The sequence below is a fragment of the Marmota flaviventris genome, chromosome 15, assembly GCF_047511675.1.
Source record: "Marmota flaviventris isolate mMarFla1 chromosome 15, mMarFla1.hap1, whole genome shotgun sequence".
NCBI lineage: Eukaryota > Metazoa > Chordata > Mammalia > Rodentia > Sciuridae > Marmota > Marmota flaviventris.
Window position 1 is genome coordinate 8,911,988 of NC_092512.1, and position 20,096 is coordinate 8,932,083.

Genomic DNA, 20,096 nt, shown 5'->3' on the forward strand with positions numbered 1-20,096 from the left:
TCTGCTGTGCTCTGGAAGGAAAGAGTTTTTCCTCTTCAGTCCTTTCCCAGAGGCTGAGAACAGAACCAGCTCATAGCTGCAGTTCAATAAATGTTCACTAGGACCAAATAAAGGTCAGGGCAGGTTAAGGCAAATAGGAGGCAAGGAAGAAAGCCAGTTCCCATGGGTCCTTTGAATGTCTCTAGGGCTGGTGGAGGAAAGGGGGTCACCATTCAGTAGGAGGAGTCAAGGAGGGGCACCCGAGCCTGCCTGGGGCTCAGTGGCAAGCTCCAAGCTAGGCAGGTAGGTGGCTTTGGGACAGTGACTGGGCGAGGCTGAGTCACTTTCTCCTTTATTCATAAGAGGATGTTTCTCCAGTGCTGCAGTTCTCAGCTTAGCTTCACATAGAGGTGACCTGGGGAGAGGACAGGAGAGGGGCGGCCTTTTTAAACCCCCAGTGCCCGGTCTGTACTCCCTGAGATTCGGATTAAACTGTTAAAGGGTGGGGCCGTGGCTTCCACCTTCAAAAAATAATAATAATAAAAAAGCTCTGCAGGACCCAGGGGATTCTCTCCTGCTCACGGGGACGAGAACAGCTGCTTTCTTTGGTCCCTGAGAACATGCAGGCAGGCGCCAGTTACACAAAGCACCGCCCGTGGGACAGACTAGGGTTGGAAAGGCAGCTCTGCGCAAGTTCTAGCATCCAGGAGGGGCAGCGTGAGGGTGAGATGCTCCCTCCCGTCCGCCTGTGGGGCAGGGAGAGGGGCCACCGGGGCCGGGCGGAGGCGCTTAGAACTTGAAGGGGGAAGGGAAGGGGAGATGCGGAACGTTGGGGTGCAGCAGAGAAGATGGACGAGATTAAATGGGATCGAGAATTTCAGCGGAGAGTTGGGGGGAAGCAGAAGGGGTCTGGTGTGAGTCTGAGAAAATTGGTCGGAGGAAGCAGAGGAGGCGGCCATGGGAAGGTCTCTGGTGGGGCTAGGGGCGAAGGCGTTGAGACTTGAAGGAACTGGAGGAGTCCACCAGAGGGATGTCAGGGCGTGGCGCGATGAGACGTTTTAAAGAAGAAACTCTGAGGCAGAGACGGGAGCCAAGCGGCCACGCCGAGGCACAAGGAAGTCCACATGCACACGCACGAGCGCGCACACGAGCACACACAGCACCCCTGTTCACACGCTCCCGCGGTGCACGCCCAGCCCCGGGCCTCTGGGACTTTGCAGAGGACAGCAGAGCTCACCCCCGGGGCCCCTCCAGCCGCGCCCCTACTGAAGCTTGCGCAACAGGCGACGGCTCCCGCGGACCCGGCGCGGCGCGCACTGCCCCAGCCCAGACCGGCTCCTGGGGAGGCGGGAGCGGGAAAGGGGTGTGTCCCCGCTGCGTGCGGGGCGCGGAGGCAGGGGAGGGGCGAGGCTTAGAGGCGGCGCCGCGGCGCCTATAAAGTCGCCCTCCGCCCGGACATAAACAAACCTCCGCCCGGCTCCCCGCCGTCGCACCGGAGAGCGCGCCGATCCTTACTTCTCCCCAGTGTTGTCGCTGGACGCTGCGCCACCACCCTAGCCACCGGCTCCTTTCCTCTCTCCCTCTGATTTAGGTAAGCCTGGCACCCTCTTCCTCCCCGGCACAGGGACAGCAGAAAGGGGTTTCTTGGGAGTGCTGTTGGGGCGCTTGGCCCGCCCTTTGTGGACCGCAGGCTTCTGGAGCGAGCGCTATGGAGCTGCCAGAGCATGGTGACCCAAAGGCGCGGGCGAGGGAAGGAACTCTGGGGCGCCAGCACCGCTGGAGTAGGGGTTTCGACTGGAGAAAAGGGCGGGGGAGACTGATCGCCGTCCGCTTTTCTTCTAACTGGAGAAACGGGGTCCTGGGGAGTCGGCGAACGTGCGCGGAGCCAGCGCAGAAACACCTGAATCGCGCTTCCTGGGGTCCTCCCAGAGGCACCGCTGGCCCCGTTGGCCCGCGTGCGTGCTGGAAGTGAGCGCAGGAGGTGCTAGGTGTGCGTGTGTTGGCTGGGGGCGTCAGGATGACCGGGGAGGGAGCTGTTGCGCCGCGGGTGTAGATGCGGGTGGGTAGGGGTGAGCAGCGCTGGCGAAGAGGCTGGGAAAGGGGGAGTGGGTGTGTCTGGTTTCCAGACTGGGCCAGGAACGGAGTAGATATGAGGGGCGGTGCCGATCCAGATCCTGAGTTGGGTGGTGCGTGTGTGTGTGTGTGTGTGTGTGTGCGCGCGCGCGCGCGCGGGGTGGGGGGGGGGGTCGGGGTGTGTTACGGCGCGTGCCGCACGCGCGAGATCGAGTGTCAGCGAGCGCCGCCTGGCAGGGTGAGTCCCCGAGGCGGCCCGGGGTAGGCGCTGTGGCGGCGCTGGAGAGATAGCTTGGGCGCGAAGGGTCGCGCCTGTATCTGGCGGCCCTTGAGCTGACTGCAGCTAGGAGTGGCGTCATTGTCGCCTCCGCCCACCCGCCCCCGCTTTCCTTCCCTCCGGTGTCTCTCTGGCCGGCCACTCCTGTGGTCCAGCGGGAAGAACATCTGGAATTGCTCGGCTGTTCCCGGGAGATCGCCGCGGTCTCTGATTCAGCCTCGGGAGGAGGTTCGGGCAGGGGTGTGGAACGCGAGGGCTCCAGGGAAAACACGCTGTGACCGCCTCTGTCAGATTAGGAGCTGAAGCTGGGATTTAGGGGACCGCTTCCTCACCACTGCCATCTCCCCTCCTCCCGCGTCTGTTGACCCAAGCTGTCAGCTGTCCCAGCGTGTCCCCAGCGCCCCCTCTCAGGGTTGAACGTGGGAGATGCGTGTTAGAAGCAGCGAGTAGGGGAGGGAGGGCCGGGTTATCTCGTCCCCAGAACAGCCTTTCCCCACCGAGTCCTGAGCACTTCAGTATGTTTGGTTCCTTTAAGCTCCCGGGGAAGATGGAAGACTGAGAGTTGAGCTAGTGGCTACACAAGGGCTTTAGACATCCTTACATGCCAGTCAGCCAGCTCCGCCTTCCTCCACGCCACCCAGGGAACGTGATATCTAAGTACAAGCCCTGTTCTTGGTATGAAAATGCAGCTTCAAGGCAAACCTTCCAGCCTGGCCTCCTCCTGTCTAGACATTCTGGAGTCTCCACTGCGTTTCACAAATGTGAATTGGAAGAAGCAAGGTACAGAGGGGGAAACCCCGCCTGCCTTTAGGGGCTAGCCAACCACCAGCAGCAGGGGCACTGGCAGGAAAGGCACAGAGCCTGATTGGCCAGGATGGCACCAGGTGGGGGTCAAGGAAGGTGCCAGGGAGGGAGTAGTTCCAGTTGGTGATGAAAAACTCCAAAGGGAGGATGTTCAGGTGTAAGCATTGACACTGGGCTGTCCCCTGTCCTGTACCTTCTTAGCTTTGTGGGACCTTGTCTCTCCAGGAGGGTGAGTAGAACCAGGGTGGGGAGGAGGACTTTGCCTCACCCTGGAGCCTGGCAGCTGTCCCAGGATCTGGCACCTAGGAAGAGTCCAACCATAAACAGGGAGTGGACTGTCCCCTTCCCCTCTGGTCCAGTAGGTGGGATCCCAAGGAGGAAGGTATAGGTGGAGGTGTTATGTTTGGCTATGGATCATGGACTGGAGCCTCCTCTCCTGATAGAGTTCTCTCAGAGTGACAAGCAAATCTGCAGTTGCAAGCCATTGATTTGTAATGGACCTCTCTGCACTTTGCCGATGGGAAGTGAGACCCAGAAACAGGGACGCTTGTGCCAAAGCTAAGTGAGAACCAGAACTCCCCCTCTAGGCCCATTTCAGGATCTTCTGGTTAGGGCTGAACTAGATCTTTGCCTGTCTCCTGTAGAGAGGTAATATGAAATTAGCATTCCACTAAGTGTGTAGACAGGGCACTTTGAGGCAGGGGAGGCAGAATGCAGGGGATATTTTAAAAAGTATAAATCAGCTGTTTAGAGATTAGCCAAATCAGTTGAGTGGAAAAGGCACAAGGACTGCAGCCCGTGTTGGTTGGCTTCACTGGTTGGGCTGCCCTTTCCAGGATAAATGGCAGAGCTGGTGGCTGGAACCTGCTGGCCCGAGCTGGCTTCACAGGGGCCAGAAAGATGGCATTGTGTTTTCCTGATGGCCTAAAGCTGTATTTCTTCCTTGGAACCCAACTCCAGAGCATCCATCCAAGGCATGATTCAAAGAGCCTGTGGCTCAGCAGGAAAACCAGCATGTGACAGTCTCTAAGGTCCTAGCAGGGAGCAGGGCCAGACACAGCAGGAAGGAAGGCTGAGCAGGGTTGGGACTTCTCTCTCCAGAGCAGCTGCGGCGTCCCCTTAACACCTGCAATCCTTGTAAGACGGGGCTGTATTATCTCCAGCAAGTGGATGAGGAAACTGAGCCAGGAGAGTCAGAGGCCTTGACTATAGCCATGTGGCTAAGAGTGGGAGACCCAGACTTTGAACCCAGACAGTCGGTGTCAGAGTCTTCGTGCTTTGGCCTGGAAACATGTTGGGGTGCCTGGAGAAAGCAGGCCAGAGTGAAAGTACAGAGAGGTAATCAGCCCTGTGCCTCAGCTTCCTGGTCTGTAAGATGAGAATGACAGCCTTAATAGGATATGAGAATCTTGACTGAGCTGATCCATGTAAACAGAAAAGTGCCCAGCAGGTGGGGAACACTGAGTAGGGGTGTCAGCCTTCTGGAACCATGTCCTAGGCAGTGTCTGGGGCCCCTTGTTCTAAACCTACCCAGGACTCAAAGCACCTGCACATGCTAGAGCCAGACTTGGACTGAACTCACTGCCAGGTACCCTGAAGGCAGGGCGTGAAGACTGTTCCAGAATGCTGGGGAGAGGAGGAAGGAGGGAGTGGCCACACAGGCCATCTTGTGGCCTCTGGGCCTGGCAGTTAGTGGATGTTCGATGCTGGATGTACCTCGTGGACATGTTCTTCTTCTCAGGTTAGAAAACTGGGGCTTGGACAGGAGACTGCCCTGTCAAATGAGTGGGTTCAGATCAAGGCAGTGAGCTAGGCCTAGCCATTTCAAATCCTGTGTTGCCCTTTAAGGCCATCTTTAAGGCCCCTGAGCCCATCCTTCAAGGATGGACTTGTTTCCTGGTTCCTGCTTACGTCTGGTCCGAAGCATGCCTGCCAACCTGTCTTCACCGTGGAGCCGAGCTGTGAGCAGTCTCTGCTAAGGAGCCTGGCCTACTGTGTGTGGCCGGGTTTGTTCCCTGGAGAGTGCACAAACAGCAGGTGGACACTGAGGCCCCGACGGGAAGGTGGAGGGCTGCTGTTGGGTGTTGGTATGGAGCTGAGGTCTCCAGGGTAGGCCACGAATGAGGAGAATGGCCGAGAGTCAGTCTTGCCACAAAAGGATAGGAACTGATTACAAAATCGAGCCCACAAACAGTCTCTTTTAATGGGACGTGAATGCCCTGTCAGGAGTCCATCTTTGATCCTTCCCCCACCTCAGCCTGGGGAACCCTTTAAACAAGAGTGCATTTTAATCCCTCTGGAGCTTCCAAGAGAGGTGGGGTGCAGGTCCTCTTCCTCCCAGCTCCCTCCCCGCCTCCGCCTGCCTTGGCTTTCAAAGGTTCTGAGCACCCTGTTCCAAATATGGATGTAAGTGGGATTCTTGTGAACAGGTGACTCTAAGCATCTCTGACTAGTGAGCCCTGGCCCCTTGGTCTTCCCTCCTCCTTTCTTCAGAAGGAAGGTCCTGTGTTGGGTGACCTGAGTTTTCCCGGTGGATTAGGTTGCTTCTCTGCTTTTCCATTCCTCCAACACAGGAGACCCTGGCCCCTGGTGGGTGTTCCATTAATGCCATTCAAAAGGAAAACTCCAAGTGTGAGGGGAATAACTTGGGTCACTGTGTGTCAGGAAGACCGGTGGGCCGTTCCCGAGGGTGGGAGCAGCGATTAGGGGAAGGATCTTGTGGGCAAGGCCAGCATCTGATCCTGGGGACAAAGGGCCCTGTATGAGGGATCCATTTCCGCGTCCTGGGCTAACACTGGCTCTGTTTGTGTGATTTCAACAAATTATCTCAGACCATCCAGTGCAACTCCCGCCTGTCCCGCAGATTCACAGAACAATCCTTTAACGAGACCAGTGTCCTCCTTCGGACTTCCAGTTACTGGGCTTGGCCCCTTGGACAGTTGTCTTCTCTCTGCCAAACCAATGGCTCTGCCAAGACTCCACTGAGAACCTCCAGGAAGGTCCGTGTACTGCAGAGAAGGGGGTGGGCCTCTGTGGATTCCAGACCCTCCCTCTTCCTGCTATTGTGTTTCAGCTGCTCTCCTGACCTCTGGGTTCTGGGCTCCAGTTGAACAGGCAAAAATTTGGTTTTAGCTCTAGCTGGTACCCAGGGAATGCAGGCCATGCTGGTGATCTGACAGTGAGTGGGGCTGGGGTTTGTCTTCCTTGCAGTGATTTCTGGTCTCGTCTTTCAATACTGAACAATTCAGTGATACCTGCCAGGTTTCAGGATCCATGCAGAGCACAGAGGCCCTAGGAATTCCTAGTCTGGAGGTCTCCTGCCCATGACCCTATACCTTTTTTTTTTTTCCCCCTGATTTCTCTCTCAGACTTTGAAAACCCAATCTCAATTCTTCCTTTCTCTAGTTGGGAAACTTTCTTGAGGGTCCAGCGAGTCCACCCATACTGTTTGCTTGGCTGATTACACAAGAAAAACACTGAGCGTTAAGGCTGCCAACCTCCTCACCCTCCCCAGGGCCTCCTGTTTCCAAAGGTCCGAAAAACAGCACGAGAACCGGTGACCTGCCTTGAAGCTTGGCTTCAGAATCTCTTTGGCAAAGAATCGGCCAAATAATGTTTCCACAGTGAGGCTGGTGATCCTGGCACGTCCCAGGGCGGTCCTCCTTGGAGTCATGCAGAAATGGAACTGTTCTCTGGAATTTTCTGGGGGTTTCTGTATGGGGAAGTCTCTGTGTCAGGCAAGAGCGGTATTGATCCTCCCTTCATGCCCTTTAAAGATCTGTCCTATAAAGAGCCCAGTGTACTAGAAAGAGCGCTGGCTGGTTTTCACGTGGCTTTGAAACCAGGCATGTTACTGAGGGGGCAAAATCCAGGCAGGTGGCTGATGATGACAATCAGTGCAAAAGCTGCCAGTGTCCCCTCCAGGTTGGTCCTCTGGGCTTCATTGCAGAACACTGGAAGGCTGTGGGTCGCTTCCTTTAAGCCCCAGACCTGCTCCCATGGCAAACCAGGGAGTTTGACGTTTCCCTTGGAGGGGAGGGGTCTGCATTGTGACCCAGGGAAGTCCTGTGTCCTTCCTGTTTGAGCCTCGGGCTGCTGTCTGTAGACTGGGCATGGTACTACCTACCTTCCCAGGGACTCTGAGGCGAACAAGTGAAACCGTGCAGAGGGAACATTTCAGAGCACTGCAGTTGCCAAGTCAGGAGGGCACCTGGGGGAGAACTGAAAGCAGAGGCGGTTCTGGGCATTGTGAAGGGAGCATAGAGAAGGCTAAGATGGGTTTTGCCCCAAGTGGAGGCTGGTCCCAGTGGCTCAGCGGCGACTGTGACTGCGCAGGCTGGAAGGAGACGCACGACTGTCCCACCCACCCACATGCATTGACCGTCTTGTGGCCAAGTGTAGTCAGCCCTGGGACGCTGCGCTGCCACAGATGGAGGGAGGTCTGCTGTGTGTTCAGGGCACCGTGGTGTCATTGCCAGCGTTTCCCTTCAAGGTAGCTCCTACCTGTGCCAGCGTGAAGCTTGCCGGCTCAGCGCGTGTCATACTCAGTGCCGGCGTGGTAGGCGGTGAGCACGCTGGCGCCCTGCTCTGGGCTGCTGTGATGCTTGCAGCAAATGCAGACTTGAGAGCTCAGTTAGTGCCACAGAGGGGGCTCCTTTGGCTGTCACTGCTGAATGCCCCTCAGTCCCACCCCATAGGGATTCCAGGGGCCCAAAAGCAGTTGCTCAAGAGGACAGAGAGTTTCCAAGAAATAGCTTGAGTTGGAGGCATGACAGAGCCAGGCGGAAACCTCAGGCTTAACAGGCAGGAGCCTGAGAAACTGAAGTGTTAACCTGGCCACAGCTGAGCTGAGCCCTGTGAGGGTCCTGGGCGCGTGGCCCTTTGGCCTTGGTGTAGCACGTTCCTGTGGTTCCCATGGGTCCAACTCATTGTGCACCAGACAATTTCCACGGAATGTGCCTTGTGCGTTCCTGACCGATGGGGAACCTGAAGCCCAGAGAGGACCTTGTTCGGAGTTATGAGGTGGTAAGATGGCAGGATTCCCGTGCAAAGCACTCCGAAGCCAGTGCTCCTGCCACTTAAGACCTTCTCCTTTTGTTATTTTTTTAAAAACCTATTTTTTCATGACTAGGGATTGAACCCAGGGACAATCTACCTTTGCTGAGTGACATCCCCAGCATTTTTTGTTTTCTATTTTGAGATAGAGTCTTGCTAACTTACCAAGGCTAGCTTTGAAGTTGCGATCCTCCTGCATCAGCCTCCTGAGTCACTGGGCTTTCAAGCATGCACCCCCATGCCTCGTATTGACTGAGGCTTTCTGAGAATCACAGTCTGTGTGTTCCTTCCTTCCCATAGGAACTGGTTAACTATTCTCGAGTGGTCTCAGATTCCCCAAGACACCTCTGCCGCTGCCTTCCCAGGTCTTGGGGTCACATGCTTGTCTTTAGGCAGATCCTGGTCTTGGCTTGGTTTGGAACCCATGAGTTCCTGTGAATCTCTGATGGTCTCTGGGGTCTGGTGCAATGGAGAGGTATTTGCACAGCCCTCTGGGGCTTGGTCATTTGTTGATGGCCGTTGCTGGTGAGGAAGAGACATGGTGGTAGTTCAATGAAGGCTGGAGACTCCTGTGCTATTTGCTAAACATCTTCCCTGTGATCCCCTCTTGCTGGGCCACTGTAGGGGCTAACGGTGTAAAACACGGGTTGTCTCCACACGTACCCAGGCGGCGCTGTCAGGCAACCAGGGAAGACAAGTACACTGATTAACTGAGCAGCAGTTTGCCAGCTTCAGTGCATCATTATCTAAACCCCTGCTGCTTCCTGGGAGCAGGAGTTATGAAGTCCAATTTCAGATGAGCAAACAGAGTCAGAGAGTCCCAGATCCTTGGTCAGGGTCACATGCTGATGAAGGGCAATGCTCAAGTCTGACCCATCAGCCTTTCCGTTAGTTTGGAGCAGCCTACCACTGCTCTGATGTGGGTTTTCTGAATTCCTCTGAGTGGGCAGGTGGAGACGGAAGAGGGTGATGCCAGCCAGTCTGTGGGATACTGTGGTGGCCTGAGCCCTGTTTTTGAAGTGGGGTTTTAGCAGAAGGAGACTGTCCTGACCTCATTCCCTGCCTCCAAGGCTCATGTCTGCTCCTTGGAGAGCTTTGGAGAGGCGGGTGGCAGCTCCATGTCATTGTGCAGGTGGAGCAGGGAGTCAGTGTCCATCCATGGTGCTGTGTGGGGCCTCTGCTGGTCACTTCACTGTGGCCCCTTTCTGATCCCAACAGCTAGGACTCTACAGGGAGCTGTGGAGGTGCAGGGGGTGGAGTCCAGCACCTACCTCCTGTCCACTGTTACTTGCTGGGCCAAGTGGCCTCTGTCAGCTGTAGGATGTGACCACTGAGTGTGGCCCCTGTGGGGAAGTGGGCCTAGAAGCACCAGCCAGAGCCCCAACCCAGTGCATCTTCCTCCTGGTGGAAGGAGATCAAGCACCACAAAGTAGAGTTTTGTGCTGGAACTGAGTTCTTCAGTGGTCTCTGCTCTTGGTTGGTGACCGATCCCAAGGGATAAGCAGAGTATGGGGAAGAATCAAGAGTATGCATTGGCTAGCCCCATCCTGGCCAGTCCTGCAGATGACCCTGTGTGACCAGGACACTCATCAGACCCATGGATCAGCCTCCTCCTCTGTGAAGGGACAGCAATGATGTGGTGGGGCATGTGGGGCGGGGGAAGGAACTACATTAAATAAGAACTGTGTCGGACAGACCTTCTCTGGATAGCCGTTTCATGCCAGGCACTGCCAAGGTTAGCCCCTCCCAGCCAGGTCTGCTTTGTGCCTGGAGATGTTTGGCCATATCACAGGCACCTTCAGCTGTCAGGACTTGGGGGTGGGTTTGGTGGGGCCAGGGATGGTGGCTACATATCAGAGAATGCTCAGGGCAGCATCCATCAGGAAGAACTCTGGGGCCCCAAGTGTCGGTAGTGCTGAGTCCTAGGACACAATAGTGAGGACAGCATCTGCCCAGTCCAGGAGAGCGTAGCCGCTGAGGGACGTTCGGTCAGTGCGCAGACCTGCTAAGTGAACCCAAGGGAGGCTTCCAGGGGCACAGGAACTGGGTCTGTGGGGACAGGAACTGGCTGTTTGTTCAAGGCGGAATCCTCAGACCTGTCACACAGTAGGTCCCCATCAACAAAGTGTGCTTTTGTCTCAGCCCCATGTTAGGTGCTGGAGAACCCAACACAGGAGGAAACCTCTGATAGGCTACAGCCTTGAGGCCTGGGTTCCTGGGGCTCAGGGGCTCTGCAAGGGCAGCTCTGGAGGTGCAGGGCAGGGTGGGTGGGCAGGTCCTAGGAGGGGAGAAGGGCAGCTGCGGGGGAGGTTCCATGCCCTGTCCCCATCTGCATCCAAAGCACCTCTTTTTTAAAAATCTGTTTTCGATCTTCGTTACAACATCTCCTTTGGACAAAAATATCTGAAAATAAAGTTTAGCAAGTCCTTTGGTTGGGGCATCAGACATGGGGGAGGGGCTGGTGGGACTGGCCATAGCCCAGGGAATGAGATGGGACAGCTGCCCTCTTTTGGCCTGTTGCAGGCTGACCATATGCTGGACCCCAGCAGCTGGAGAGTTCAAGGGGCAGAGGTCATCTGCTGGAGCCCCAGGTGTACACAGGCCTGTTCCTGGGGGCAGTGACCTAGAGGGGCAAACCTGGCAGATGTTCTACCCCACCCCCAAGGTAGTTATGTTTATGAGCACACAGGCCACAGTATCTGTCCCTGAGATACACGAACAACCTTTCTTCTGCTTTATCCAGTCCCACTGTGGATGTCAGAGTCTTTGGTTCGGCCAGGGTGTCAGTCAGGGACTGTTGACATTTTGGGTCAAATAACTCTGTCATGAGACTGCTGTGGGCATGGTAGGTTGGGCAGCTGCATCCCTGACCTCTACCCACTAGGAACCAGTAGCAACCCCCAGTCATGACAATCAAAAAGTGCCCCAGACATTGCTGGAGGTGCCCTGGGACCAAGTCAGTCCTAACTGAGATACACACTGGGGGTCTCTGCCAGATGAGGCCCTTCCAGCTCCAAAGAGCAGATTCACAAGGACTTGGTATTTAAGAGCCAGCCAGCCACTGCCTCCTGTGCTATGGGAAGCCAGGTCAAAAGAGGTAAAAGGGTTTTTCCCCATGTGTGTTTGGGAAGCAGAGGCTGAAGTTGCTCTCCTTTCCATTCTGAAGGAGGAGGAGGAAGCTGTGGAGGCTGATGTCATATTCAAATATGATGGAAATTTCTAGAAGCCACAGAAATCTGACCAAACTGGGCTGAACCACAGCATGTGCTGAGTCCTTACAGATGTAGAAGAGTTTTCAAGGCCTTTTGCTCTCGTGGGTTAGTGGCAATTTAAAAGAGGATTTAAGCTGGACGTGGTGGTACATGCCTGTAATCCCAGTGACTCAGGAGACTGAGGCAGGAGGACTGCAAGCTTGAGATCAGCCTTGGTAACTTGGCAAGACCCTGTCTCAAAGTGAAAAAAACGCAAAGGGCTAGGGATGTGGTTCAATGGTAGAGTGCCCCTGGGCTCCATCTCTAGCGTGCAAAAAATAGAAGAAAAATGGGATTTAAATGAATGTCGAGTCCTGCTGGGCCGGGCACACGGATGTGCCAGGAGCTAGAGGTGGAGAAGGGAACAGGGCAGGTGAGCCCCCTCTCAGCAGAGCTCACAGGTGCAGCTGAAGGCAGCCCCAGGCCCCCCCCCCCCCAGTGGCATAGTGGAGAGCCTGGCCTCCCCTTAGGTCCTCTGCTGAACAGGGAGGTTCAGAAGCCCCTGTGACTCCTGCAGTCTTTTCCCTTTTATCATGGGAGTTGGTGTTGGCAGGACCCTGAACTTCTGGAAGGCTCTCTGGGCTGTGTAGGCGAGGCATCCCACGGGCCAGGGTCTCGGGACCCTGAACATGCTGAGTTAGCAAGGCTCACAGACCCTGGCTTTTCAGGCCTCCTGCCTCCGAGTGGGCAGCTGCCAGGAATGCTCACAGATATAAAACTGACTTTGTTTTCAGAATGTTCTGGAGCCTACTCCAAAGGCCGCAGAAAGGCATTCCTGGGGGGTGGTTATCCCCTGGGGAACAATCATGCTGTGGCTGCAGACCAGAGCACCCAGAGGTGAGCAGGAGCAGCCCACGGAATGCCATGTGCTGGCCTGGGCCTGAAGCCGAGTGGCCCTGCTCTTGCTGCTGGCCTCTGACTTTCCCATGTCCCTGTGGGCCCAGGAGCTGGCTCTGCAGAGGAGCCCGGGGCTGGGATTTCAGAGACTTACACTCTCTGCCCACATGGCATCAGAGGCCTGGGCAGCGGGGGCCAGGCTCCCACTCGGAAATGCAGCAGTGAGGTCAGGCTGTTCCCATGAGGTGCAGGGTCCGAGAGCCAGGCGGGCCAGCCCCCTCCTGTGGCTGGCTTCTCCTTCCCTAGTGCCTGTGCACTCAGGCTTTCCCCAGGACCCATGGTCCTGCACCCAGGTATTGGCAGTGACTTGCCTTTTCCAACTTGACTGTTGACTACAGAGTGAATGTCTGTCTGTCCAGCTCCCAGATGAAGCTGCAGGCAGTGTGCTTCGGGGATGTCACTGCCTGCCCAAGTCCCACCCTCCCAGGGGCCCATCAGTCAGCATCGCAGGCTGGACTGGAACTGTGCCCTGGGTGTCCTTTTGCAGCCCTCCTTCCTGGCCCTTTGGGACCTGCCCGAGTTAGAGCCACACACACACCTTGTTCTGCCTCAGCCCCCAAAGTGCTTCTGGCCTCGAAGGACCTCATTCTTCCCACATCCTACTGCATGCTCAGGGCCTGCCAGACCCTTGGCTGGGTTTTCCCTGCTCCTTGCCTCCTCCCTCCTCCTGCATCAGGTGGCCCAGAGGGGGTGCGTGTGTGTGTGCGTGTGTGTGCGCGCGCCCGCGTGTGCGCGTCTGTGAAGCCTGTTTCCCCTGCACATGACTGTGCCCCATGACGTTTCTTTCCTTTGGTTGTCAGTCTGGGGCTTTGGAATAATGTGGGGCTCCATCTAAAATGCCACCGGAAGTGGGTGGGCCTGGACTCTGCGTGGGGAGGTGATCTTAGTCCAGGAAATCACTTTATTGGAAAGTGGCTGTGTCTGAGGCCAGGTTCCTCTCCCAGGAAATGTGGGGAGAGCTGCTGGGCAGGGCCCAGCTGGCCTTTCACCTTGGACGTGCTTCCTTCAGGAAACGTCTCTCAGCAGGAAGTGCTGACCTGTCTGTCCCCCCCCCCCCCAGCAGGCAGGTGACAACTCGGACATGTCTCGAGAACTACAGGACGTGGATCTGGCCGAGGTGAAGCCTTTGGTGGAGAAAGGAGAGGTGAGTTGAGATGCTCCCGGCTGTCCCTGTCATATGCACATGTGTGCACACATAGGGACACACACACATGCATGTGGACACACTCCCTGGCGCACACATGGGCACACAGTATGCACACTCGTGGGCATGGCACCCAGGCACACATGCAGGGGTAACGTGCCCATGTGATTACATGTGTACCCCAAGTGTGTACACATACTCACTGGGGTAGAGGCCCAGGTTCAAGTTCAATTTGACCACTAAGTGCTATCACCATGGGCCCCTTACCCGCCCTCTGCCCTTCATTTGCCTTCCCCAGCCACCCCCGTCTGACCTGTGGTTCTAGATCATGCAACATGGAGTCCCATTGCCCTGGGTTCTGCCTACTCCGTCCACAGCTGAGGGGTTAGAGCCACAGGACCTGGGTTTCAGTCCTGCAATGGCATCTTGCAACTTTGTGTCCACAAAATTGCAAGACCCGAGTTGGAAAGCCCGTGTTGTCAGCCTTTGGGCTTGCTGTTACTGGCGTTTTGGCCAAACCCCTGGGATAGAGGCAGAATCTCCTGCCCCAGGCCAGCTGCCTGGTGTGTCCTGGGCCGATTGTTCTGAGATGGAGCAACCTTTCCGTAGAAAGTTTGAAAGCCTGTTCACATCCCGATTCTCAGACACTCACAACTGCTCATTATGAAGCCTCTTTTTAAAGTGTGGCAACTTAGGCTTAAGAATACGGTTACTCTAAGGCCAACCAAATGCTTTCACAGATGACCATTAACATGCGTAGGCCATGCTGCGCCTGCCTCTGGGCGCGTCCTATTTGACCGCGGCTGGTCCGTGGTGTCCTCTATAGCAGAGGAGGCAGGGTCTGAGGAGGTTCATTTGTCCTCCTCGCAAAATATGTAGTTACAAATGTGGGCCATGGAATCAAACCCAGGCCGCTGCCCTTGGTGACAGGGCTGGACACGTGGCTGCTGGCTTTCGCCTCCTCACTTCAAGAGCTTCTCATCACCAACCCGTGAGGCAACTGTCCTCATCCCCATTTTGCAGATGAAGGAACTGGTCTGGGGAGGGCATTGCCAGAGCCCGTTCAGATGTGGATACAAGTAGAAATAGGAGCCAGGCCTGGGGAGGCTGCGGAGCCCCTGCCGAGTGTTCTGCTCCCAGGCTCTGCGGACCCTCCGTAGAGGGCCAGCCGCTGTCCACCACTGTGGCTCTGTCGCCACTTCAGCCAGGACTCAGTATCCGGGGCTTCCATCTCAAGATTTAGCCAGCCACCCATCAAAAGTATTTTTAAGAAATATTTTAAAGACAAAGTTGGAACATGCCCAGACTTTTTATTATTCCCTAAAGAATTGGAGCCTAACAACCATTTACATTGCATTTACATTATAATAGGCTTTACCAGTCATTCAGAGATGATTTACGTATACAAGAGGATGCTCCTAGGTTATATGCAAATATATGATTTTATATCAGGGACTTGAGCATCTGCAGATCTGGGTCTCCATCGGGTTCCTGGAACCAACCCCTTTGGATACCTTTGCTGTTATAGCCGGACAGCAGCCATGGGGAGTGTGTATGCAAATGGGCTTGCTGTGTCCCAATAAAGCTTTATTTATAAAACAGATGGTGGACACTGCGCATGCTCTCAGCCATTTCTAAATCTTCACTCTAGGTCCAGGACAGTCTTGGACAGTCAGTCAGACAAAACCCTCCTCGCAGTGCAAATACACTTCAGCACGTCCTATATGAACCACAGGAAGTGTGTTCCGTGTAACCACATGGGAATGGGGTGCTGCGCCCTGCTAGAGTCACTCAAGGGCATGTTGTAGGGACCCTCTCCATGCCAGGACACAGAGAACCTGTGCTTCTCTTTGCCCTGCACAGGATTCCTCTGGGTTCCTCTGGCCCGTGCCTGCTGTATGGACATGTCCGTCTTTTCAACCCTTTGCCATTACAGACAGTGAAGCGGACATGGGTGCCCTTGCTGTAGCTGGTGCGCACACCACCTCCTATGGGTGCAGGCACCGCTGGAGGAAGAACTCTCAGCAGTGGCTCTGCTGGTCCCGAGGGTGTGCACACTTTAGAACATCCGTTCGGGCCGCCTGTCGGTATCCTCAGAACATCTTGTTCTTGAAGCAGCCATCAAAAGAGCTTGTGGACTCTAGGTCATGTGCTCCTCCATCTCAAGTGGGCATTTACCTTGTCCTTCAGGGTGCAAATGGAAAGGGATTCCTTCCAGTTCCCTACACGGACTCATCAAGATATTTTAAGTTTGATTTGCTGGTGGGAAGTTCTTCCTGATGTCTCTCCTCACTCTGGGCTATCACTGTGCTCCTGTTGACGTTTTGAAAGTCAGAGGGGTAAAAAGACACACACACACACACACACACACACACACAGGGCATGAGGAATCCTGTGCTTCCACCCGGGTTTAGCTTCTCTGGCATGTTCCTATCCATAGCCCAGGAGACAGGAAACTTCTTGAACCCCCAGCAACTGGCCATCTGTTAGGACGAAGTTGTCCAAAGGGGGCCCATTCTGCTTCCCTGGCCTCCTGTGTCTTGGCTCCGCTGAGCCCTCCTTTCCTGGAGGCCGGTGGTGGGTTGGGCTGGGGCTTGGGTTTTGGGAGAACATCTGGATTCCCTCTCTGGGTCTGGAGAAAAGCATCTGGCCACATTTCTAGGAAACCCAGCCCAGCGAGAACCCGTTCCTCCTCCACGCCGCACTTTCACGGCTCCACCGGCCACAGGGAACCTTTCCCTGTCTTCCTGGACCTTTCTTGCCTCTGAAATCTCTGGTGAAAGATGGAATTTAGGCTGAAATTTAACAATTTTTAGATCAAGGGAAATGCTTCGAGGTTTTCAATCTCCTTTCCATTCATGAAGGACTGCACTTTAATCCAGAGGCCAGACAGTGGCAGCCGTGGAAGAAATTTAAGGGGGGCAACGAGGCAGGTTTGAGTTTTATAAGTGAAGCCCGTGCATGGAGATAAGGGGACCAGTTAATCACCACTTTCCGTTCCGTAACCTCTGAATCCTGTGGTCAGCTTAGACCTTCAGATCTTTTTTCACCAAGGCTGTCGTCAAAAAAGGAACCCAACCAGTGCCTCTGCTTTGCTGTTGGTCTGCTATTCTTTGAGAGGAAAAGGAATATCTCTCTTTGTAAGAACGAGGGGGCCTTACAGAGGACGGAGGGTGGATAACAGATGCAGGACATGTGTGTTCCAACATCATTTCTGTCACAAGGGACCCTAGGAAACTGACCACCTCTCATGTGTCTTGTCTCCACAGACCATCACTGGCCTCCTGCAGGAGTTTGACGTTCAGGCAAGTACAGGGTGGGCTCCTCCCTGTCCCCTGCCCCCTCTCCTCTCCTCTCTTTCCGCTGGTCTGAAGTGGATCTCTGTTCAAACACTGGGGGCCAGGGAAGAGGGGGACCCGTGTCAGCCGGTCCCACACTCCACTGCTTCTCCAGGGCAGAAGCTGGCTTGAGTGCTGCTCCAAGAAACAGGAGCCAGTCAGTTCCCCCAGGACCAGGTCAGGCACACAGCCATGGGCAAACCAGGGAGATGAGGGACCCTGTGGCCGGGAGGCTTGACCTTGACTCTGGTGTCACAAGAGAAGAGGTGTCTCTGGAGAAGAGTCCGAGAAGTTCCCAGAGAGAAGGGGGGACTTGCCTCAGGACAAGCGGGGGTCTTGACGTACGCTACAGGAAAGAATCGCAGCCTGGGCCAGTTGGAGGCATGGACAGGGGTGCATTTAGCAAAGCAGGCCTACGCTCCACAGGGAGGAGGTGGCCGTCTTGAGAGTGAGAGGTGCGGTTTGGGGTTCCCTGATCTTCTTTCAAGGGCCACTTGGGTGGCTTGGGAAGGTAAGGAGTGATCCCAGGTGGGTTCTGGTGTCTGGGGAGTCCCGGGCCCTGCGGCCGCCGTGGTCTTCATTATCTGATCAGTAGATAGTGTGGAAAGTTCCTGAAACTACAGGTTCCTCAAGATACCGAGTTTCTCTTTGCTAAATTGATTGATTGGGGGTTAATTAACAGTGCACAGGTGAGTTTATCGCTTTTCCAGGGATTTGGGAGTAAGAGGCCTGGAGGAAGACGGGCTTAAGAGGTGACAGGTCTGGAGAGGTGACAGGTCTGGAGAAGTGCGCAGACTTCTGGGTGAAAATCTGTGTCTGTCCTTTCTCTCTGCCTCCTTCCTACCCATTTCTCACTCCTTCTGTCCTGCCTCACTAAGGGCCGTCAACCTGGCCTTCCCTGGGGTGCTGACCCCAGACTAGAGCCGGCTGTGTTGTGCCCATCTCGACCGCCACCTCCTCTCACAGGGCTTCCGGCTCTGAGCCTCCTGTCTCAGTGACGGCTCGCCCTCCCCATCCACCCGCAGCCAGGGAACCCGCATTATCTCTGGAAGGAGCGGAAATGCAGGGCGGGTGCTGGGGGCAGTGGTTAGCACAGGTCACTAGGGCCCTGAAGAGCTGCTCACAGTGCAAGGCCTTTGAGGGTCAGCCTGGACTGACCACCCTGACCTCAGGCTCTCGAGCCGCTGGCACGGATCGGACACCTTGCCCTCTGTGTGGTCATTTCTTTTCTAAGGACACCCTCATGGCTGTGCAGCCCCAACATCCAGAACACATGTGCCAAGCCCTACTCTGCCCCAGGCCCTGGACCTCTAGAAGATGTGGGGCCCCTTAGCACAGCAAGGGACACCCCACTGATCCCTGGCGCCCAGTAAAGTGGGATGCCTGTGTCCATTGTTAGAGCAGAGGAAGTTGAAGTCAGTGGGGTCGGGCAGCCCAGCCTGCGGTCCATAGCTGGCCCAGCACCCCGTGGGCTTTTCCCATAAAAACGTGCTTTTGCAGTCCCCGTAAAAGAGTGGGGGCCTAAGTCAGGGCCCAATCTCCTGCTGTTCAGAACTCAGGCACTTGCGTCCCTCGAGGAGTGACATGGTGGGCTGCCACTAGGTGCTGTGAGTGCTTCAGCCTGGGCCCCTCCTCACTGTCAGGGGCGCCTGGGAGGAGGCTGCCCAGAACCCCTCCTCCCCCTGCCTCATGGAGCCAGCCCTCACTGTGCCATGGCTGTCCCAGCCTGTCCCGGGCTCTGCAGCTGGTGAATTCAGGCCAGGGCTCGTTTCTCTGCATGCTGGGAACGAGGAAATGAGCCGCTCACACTGAGAGCCTGGCCAAGGTCCCTCCTCTCAGTCAGCCTGGTGCAGCTGACCCCTTCAGCTCGGTGCCCTGCAGCAAGCTTCTGGACTTTTCTGCACCTAGTTATCCTCCACCTGTGGAGTTATCATCATCATCATCACAACGCCATGATAGCCAGTGCTTCTGAGCACCTACTATGTGCCCAGGGCTGTTACAACGTGTTGCATTTGATTTCTTTAATGAAATGCACTCATTTAATCTTTGCAAGACTCTGGGTAACCTGGAGGTTCTGGGGTCATCTCTTACAGCTGGGCAGCCTCCGGGTTACCCAGGCCGTGACCTGGAGGGCTGGAGTGTGGAGCTCTCCCTCTCCCCTGGCTGTTGGTCCTTCCTCCGGTGCTAACTCAGACCCCACTGGAATTCAGGGGCACACCCACAGCTCACAGGCCAGGGCACCCTCTCCAAGGTGACATGGGAACCCACCCGTCCTGTACACACAGCGGAGATCTCAGCTGAGTTTGCAGGCCATCCGAACTTCGAGCAGAGACAATTGGAAGGCCCAGCCCACCCCATGCAGGGGCGGGAGCAGGCTCAGGGAGGGGGCTCCTGGGGTCTAAGAAGGATCTGGGGAGGGGGCTGAGAGTGCAGTAGGTCCAGACGGGACAGCATTCCTCCTCCCTTCCCTTCAGCTTCCACTGGCTCTGGCTGCTTTACTCTCTGAGCCCCCGGCCATGAGCTCCAGCTCCCAGCCATGACCTGGAATGTCATTTTATGGCTCTGTGTGGGATATGAGACTCAGATCTTTTTTTTTTTTTTTGTTTTTTTTTTTTTTAGAGACTCAGATCTTGGTCAAGGAGGGCAGGGTCTCATGGCGGCCTCCAGTTCCACTTGTACTTAAGGACAGAAGAGTCAGCGTAGGGAAATGAGCCACCTAGGCCACTCACCAGTGACTGGGGCAGGTTGTGCCAGACCTGGGGCCTCCCTCTCCCAGCCCCAGACGCCCCTGGCAGCCCGCACAGATGCCCATGAGGTTAGTGACTGCTTCCTGTGCCCGGCACTGTACCCAGGGCTCCCAGCCGGTGTCTCTGCCTCAACAGTGGCACGAGAGGTGCCATCTCGTCTTTGTTCAGGGGGAAATCGAGGCCAGTGTGCTAGGACTGGAAACCACCTCCAGGTCCTGCTGGGAAGCCAGCTCATGTGCCCCTGTGCCTTCCTGTGCTGAGGCCTGGCTTCCCCCGCCATCCAGAGCTCCATCCTGCCCATCGATGTCTCTCAGGACGTGGGACATGTGCAGGTGCTCAGGGGGATTGGAAGGGGACGGGATCAGCCTGAGGGATTCTAGCTTTATCTCATCCAGATAGTCAGAGTCCAGTGGGAGAAACTGAGGAACAGGCAAGGGGGAAGTCATTGACCCAGGGCTGCTCTGGGGCCGCTAGGAGTTGTGACATCTGATCCTGCTTCTAATCTCTTTTCCTTTTTTGCATCCATGACCC

At 55.8% G+C, this 20,096-nt stretch overlaps 1 protein-coding gene across 2 annotated transcripts in view; it reads left to right on the forward strand.

Moving 5' to 3' along the window:
- Window positions 1–1,431: 1,431 nt before the first annotated feature.
- The window catches only part of Ndrg1 (N-myc downstream regulated 1), a 51,584-nt gene continuing 32,919 nt past the window's right edge, over window positions 1,432–20,096 (forward strand). The window contains exons 1-3 of one of the 2 annotated variants that reach the window (XM_027950407.2): window positions 1,432–1,570; window positions 13,397–13,480; window positions 16,750–16,785. In XM_027950407.2, the coding sequence (XP_027806208.1) occupies window positions 13,418–13,480; window positions 16,750–16,785 (99 nt within the window). In that variant the 5' untranslated portion in view covers window positions 1,432–1,570; window positions 13,397–13,417. The remainder of the gene's footprint in view (window positions 1,571–13,396; window positions 13,481–16,749; window positions 16,786–20,096) is intronic. The other variant, XM_027950416.2, reaches the window with a different exon arrangement.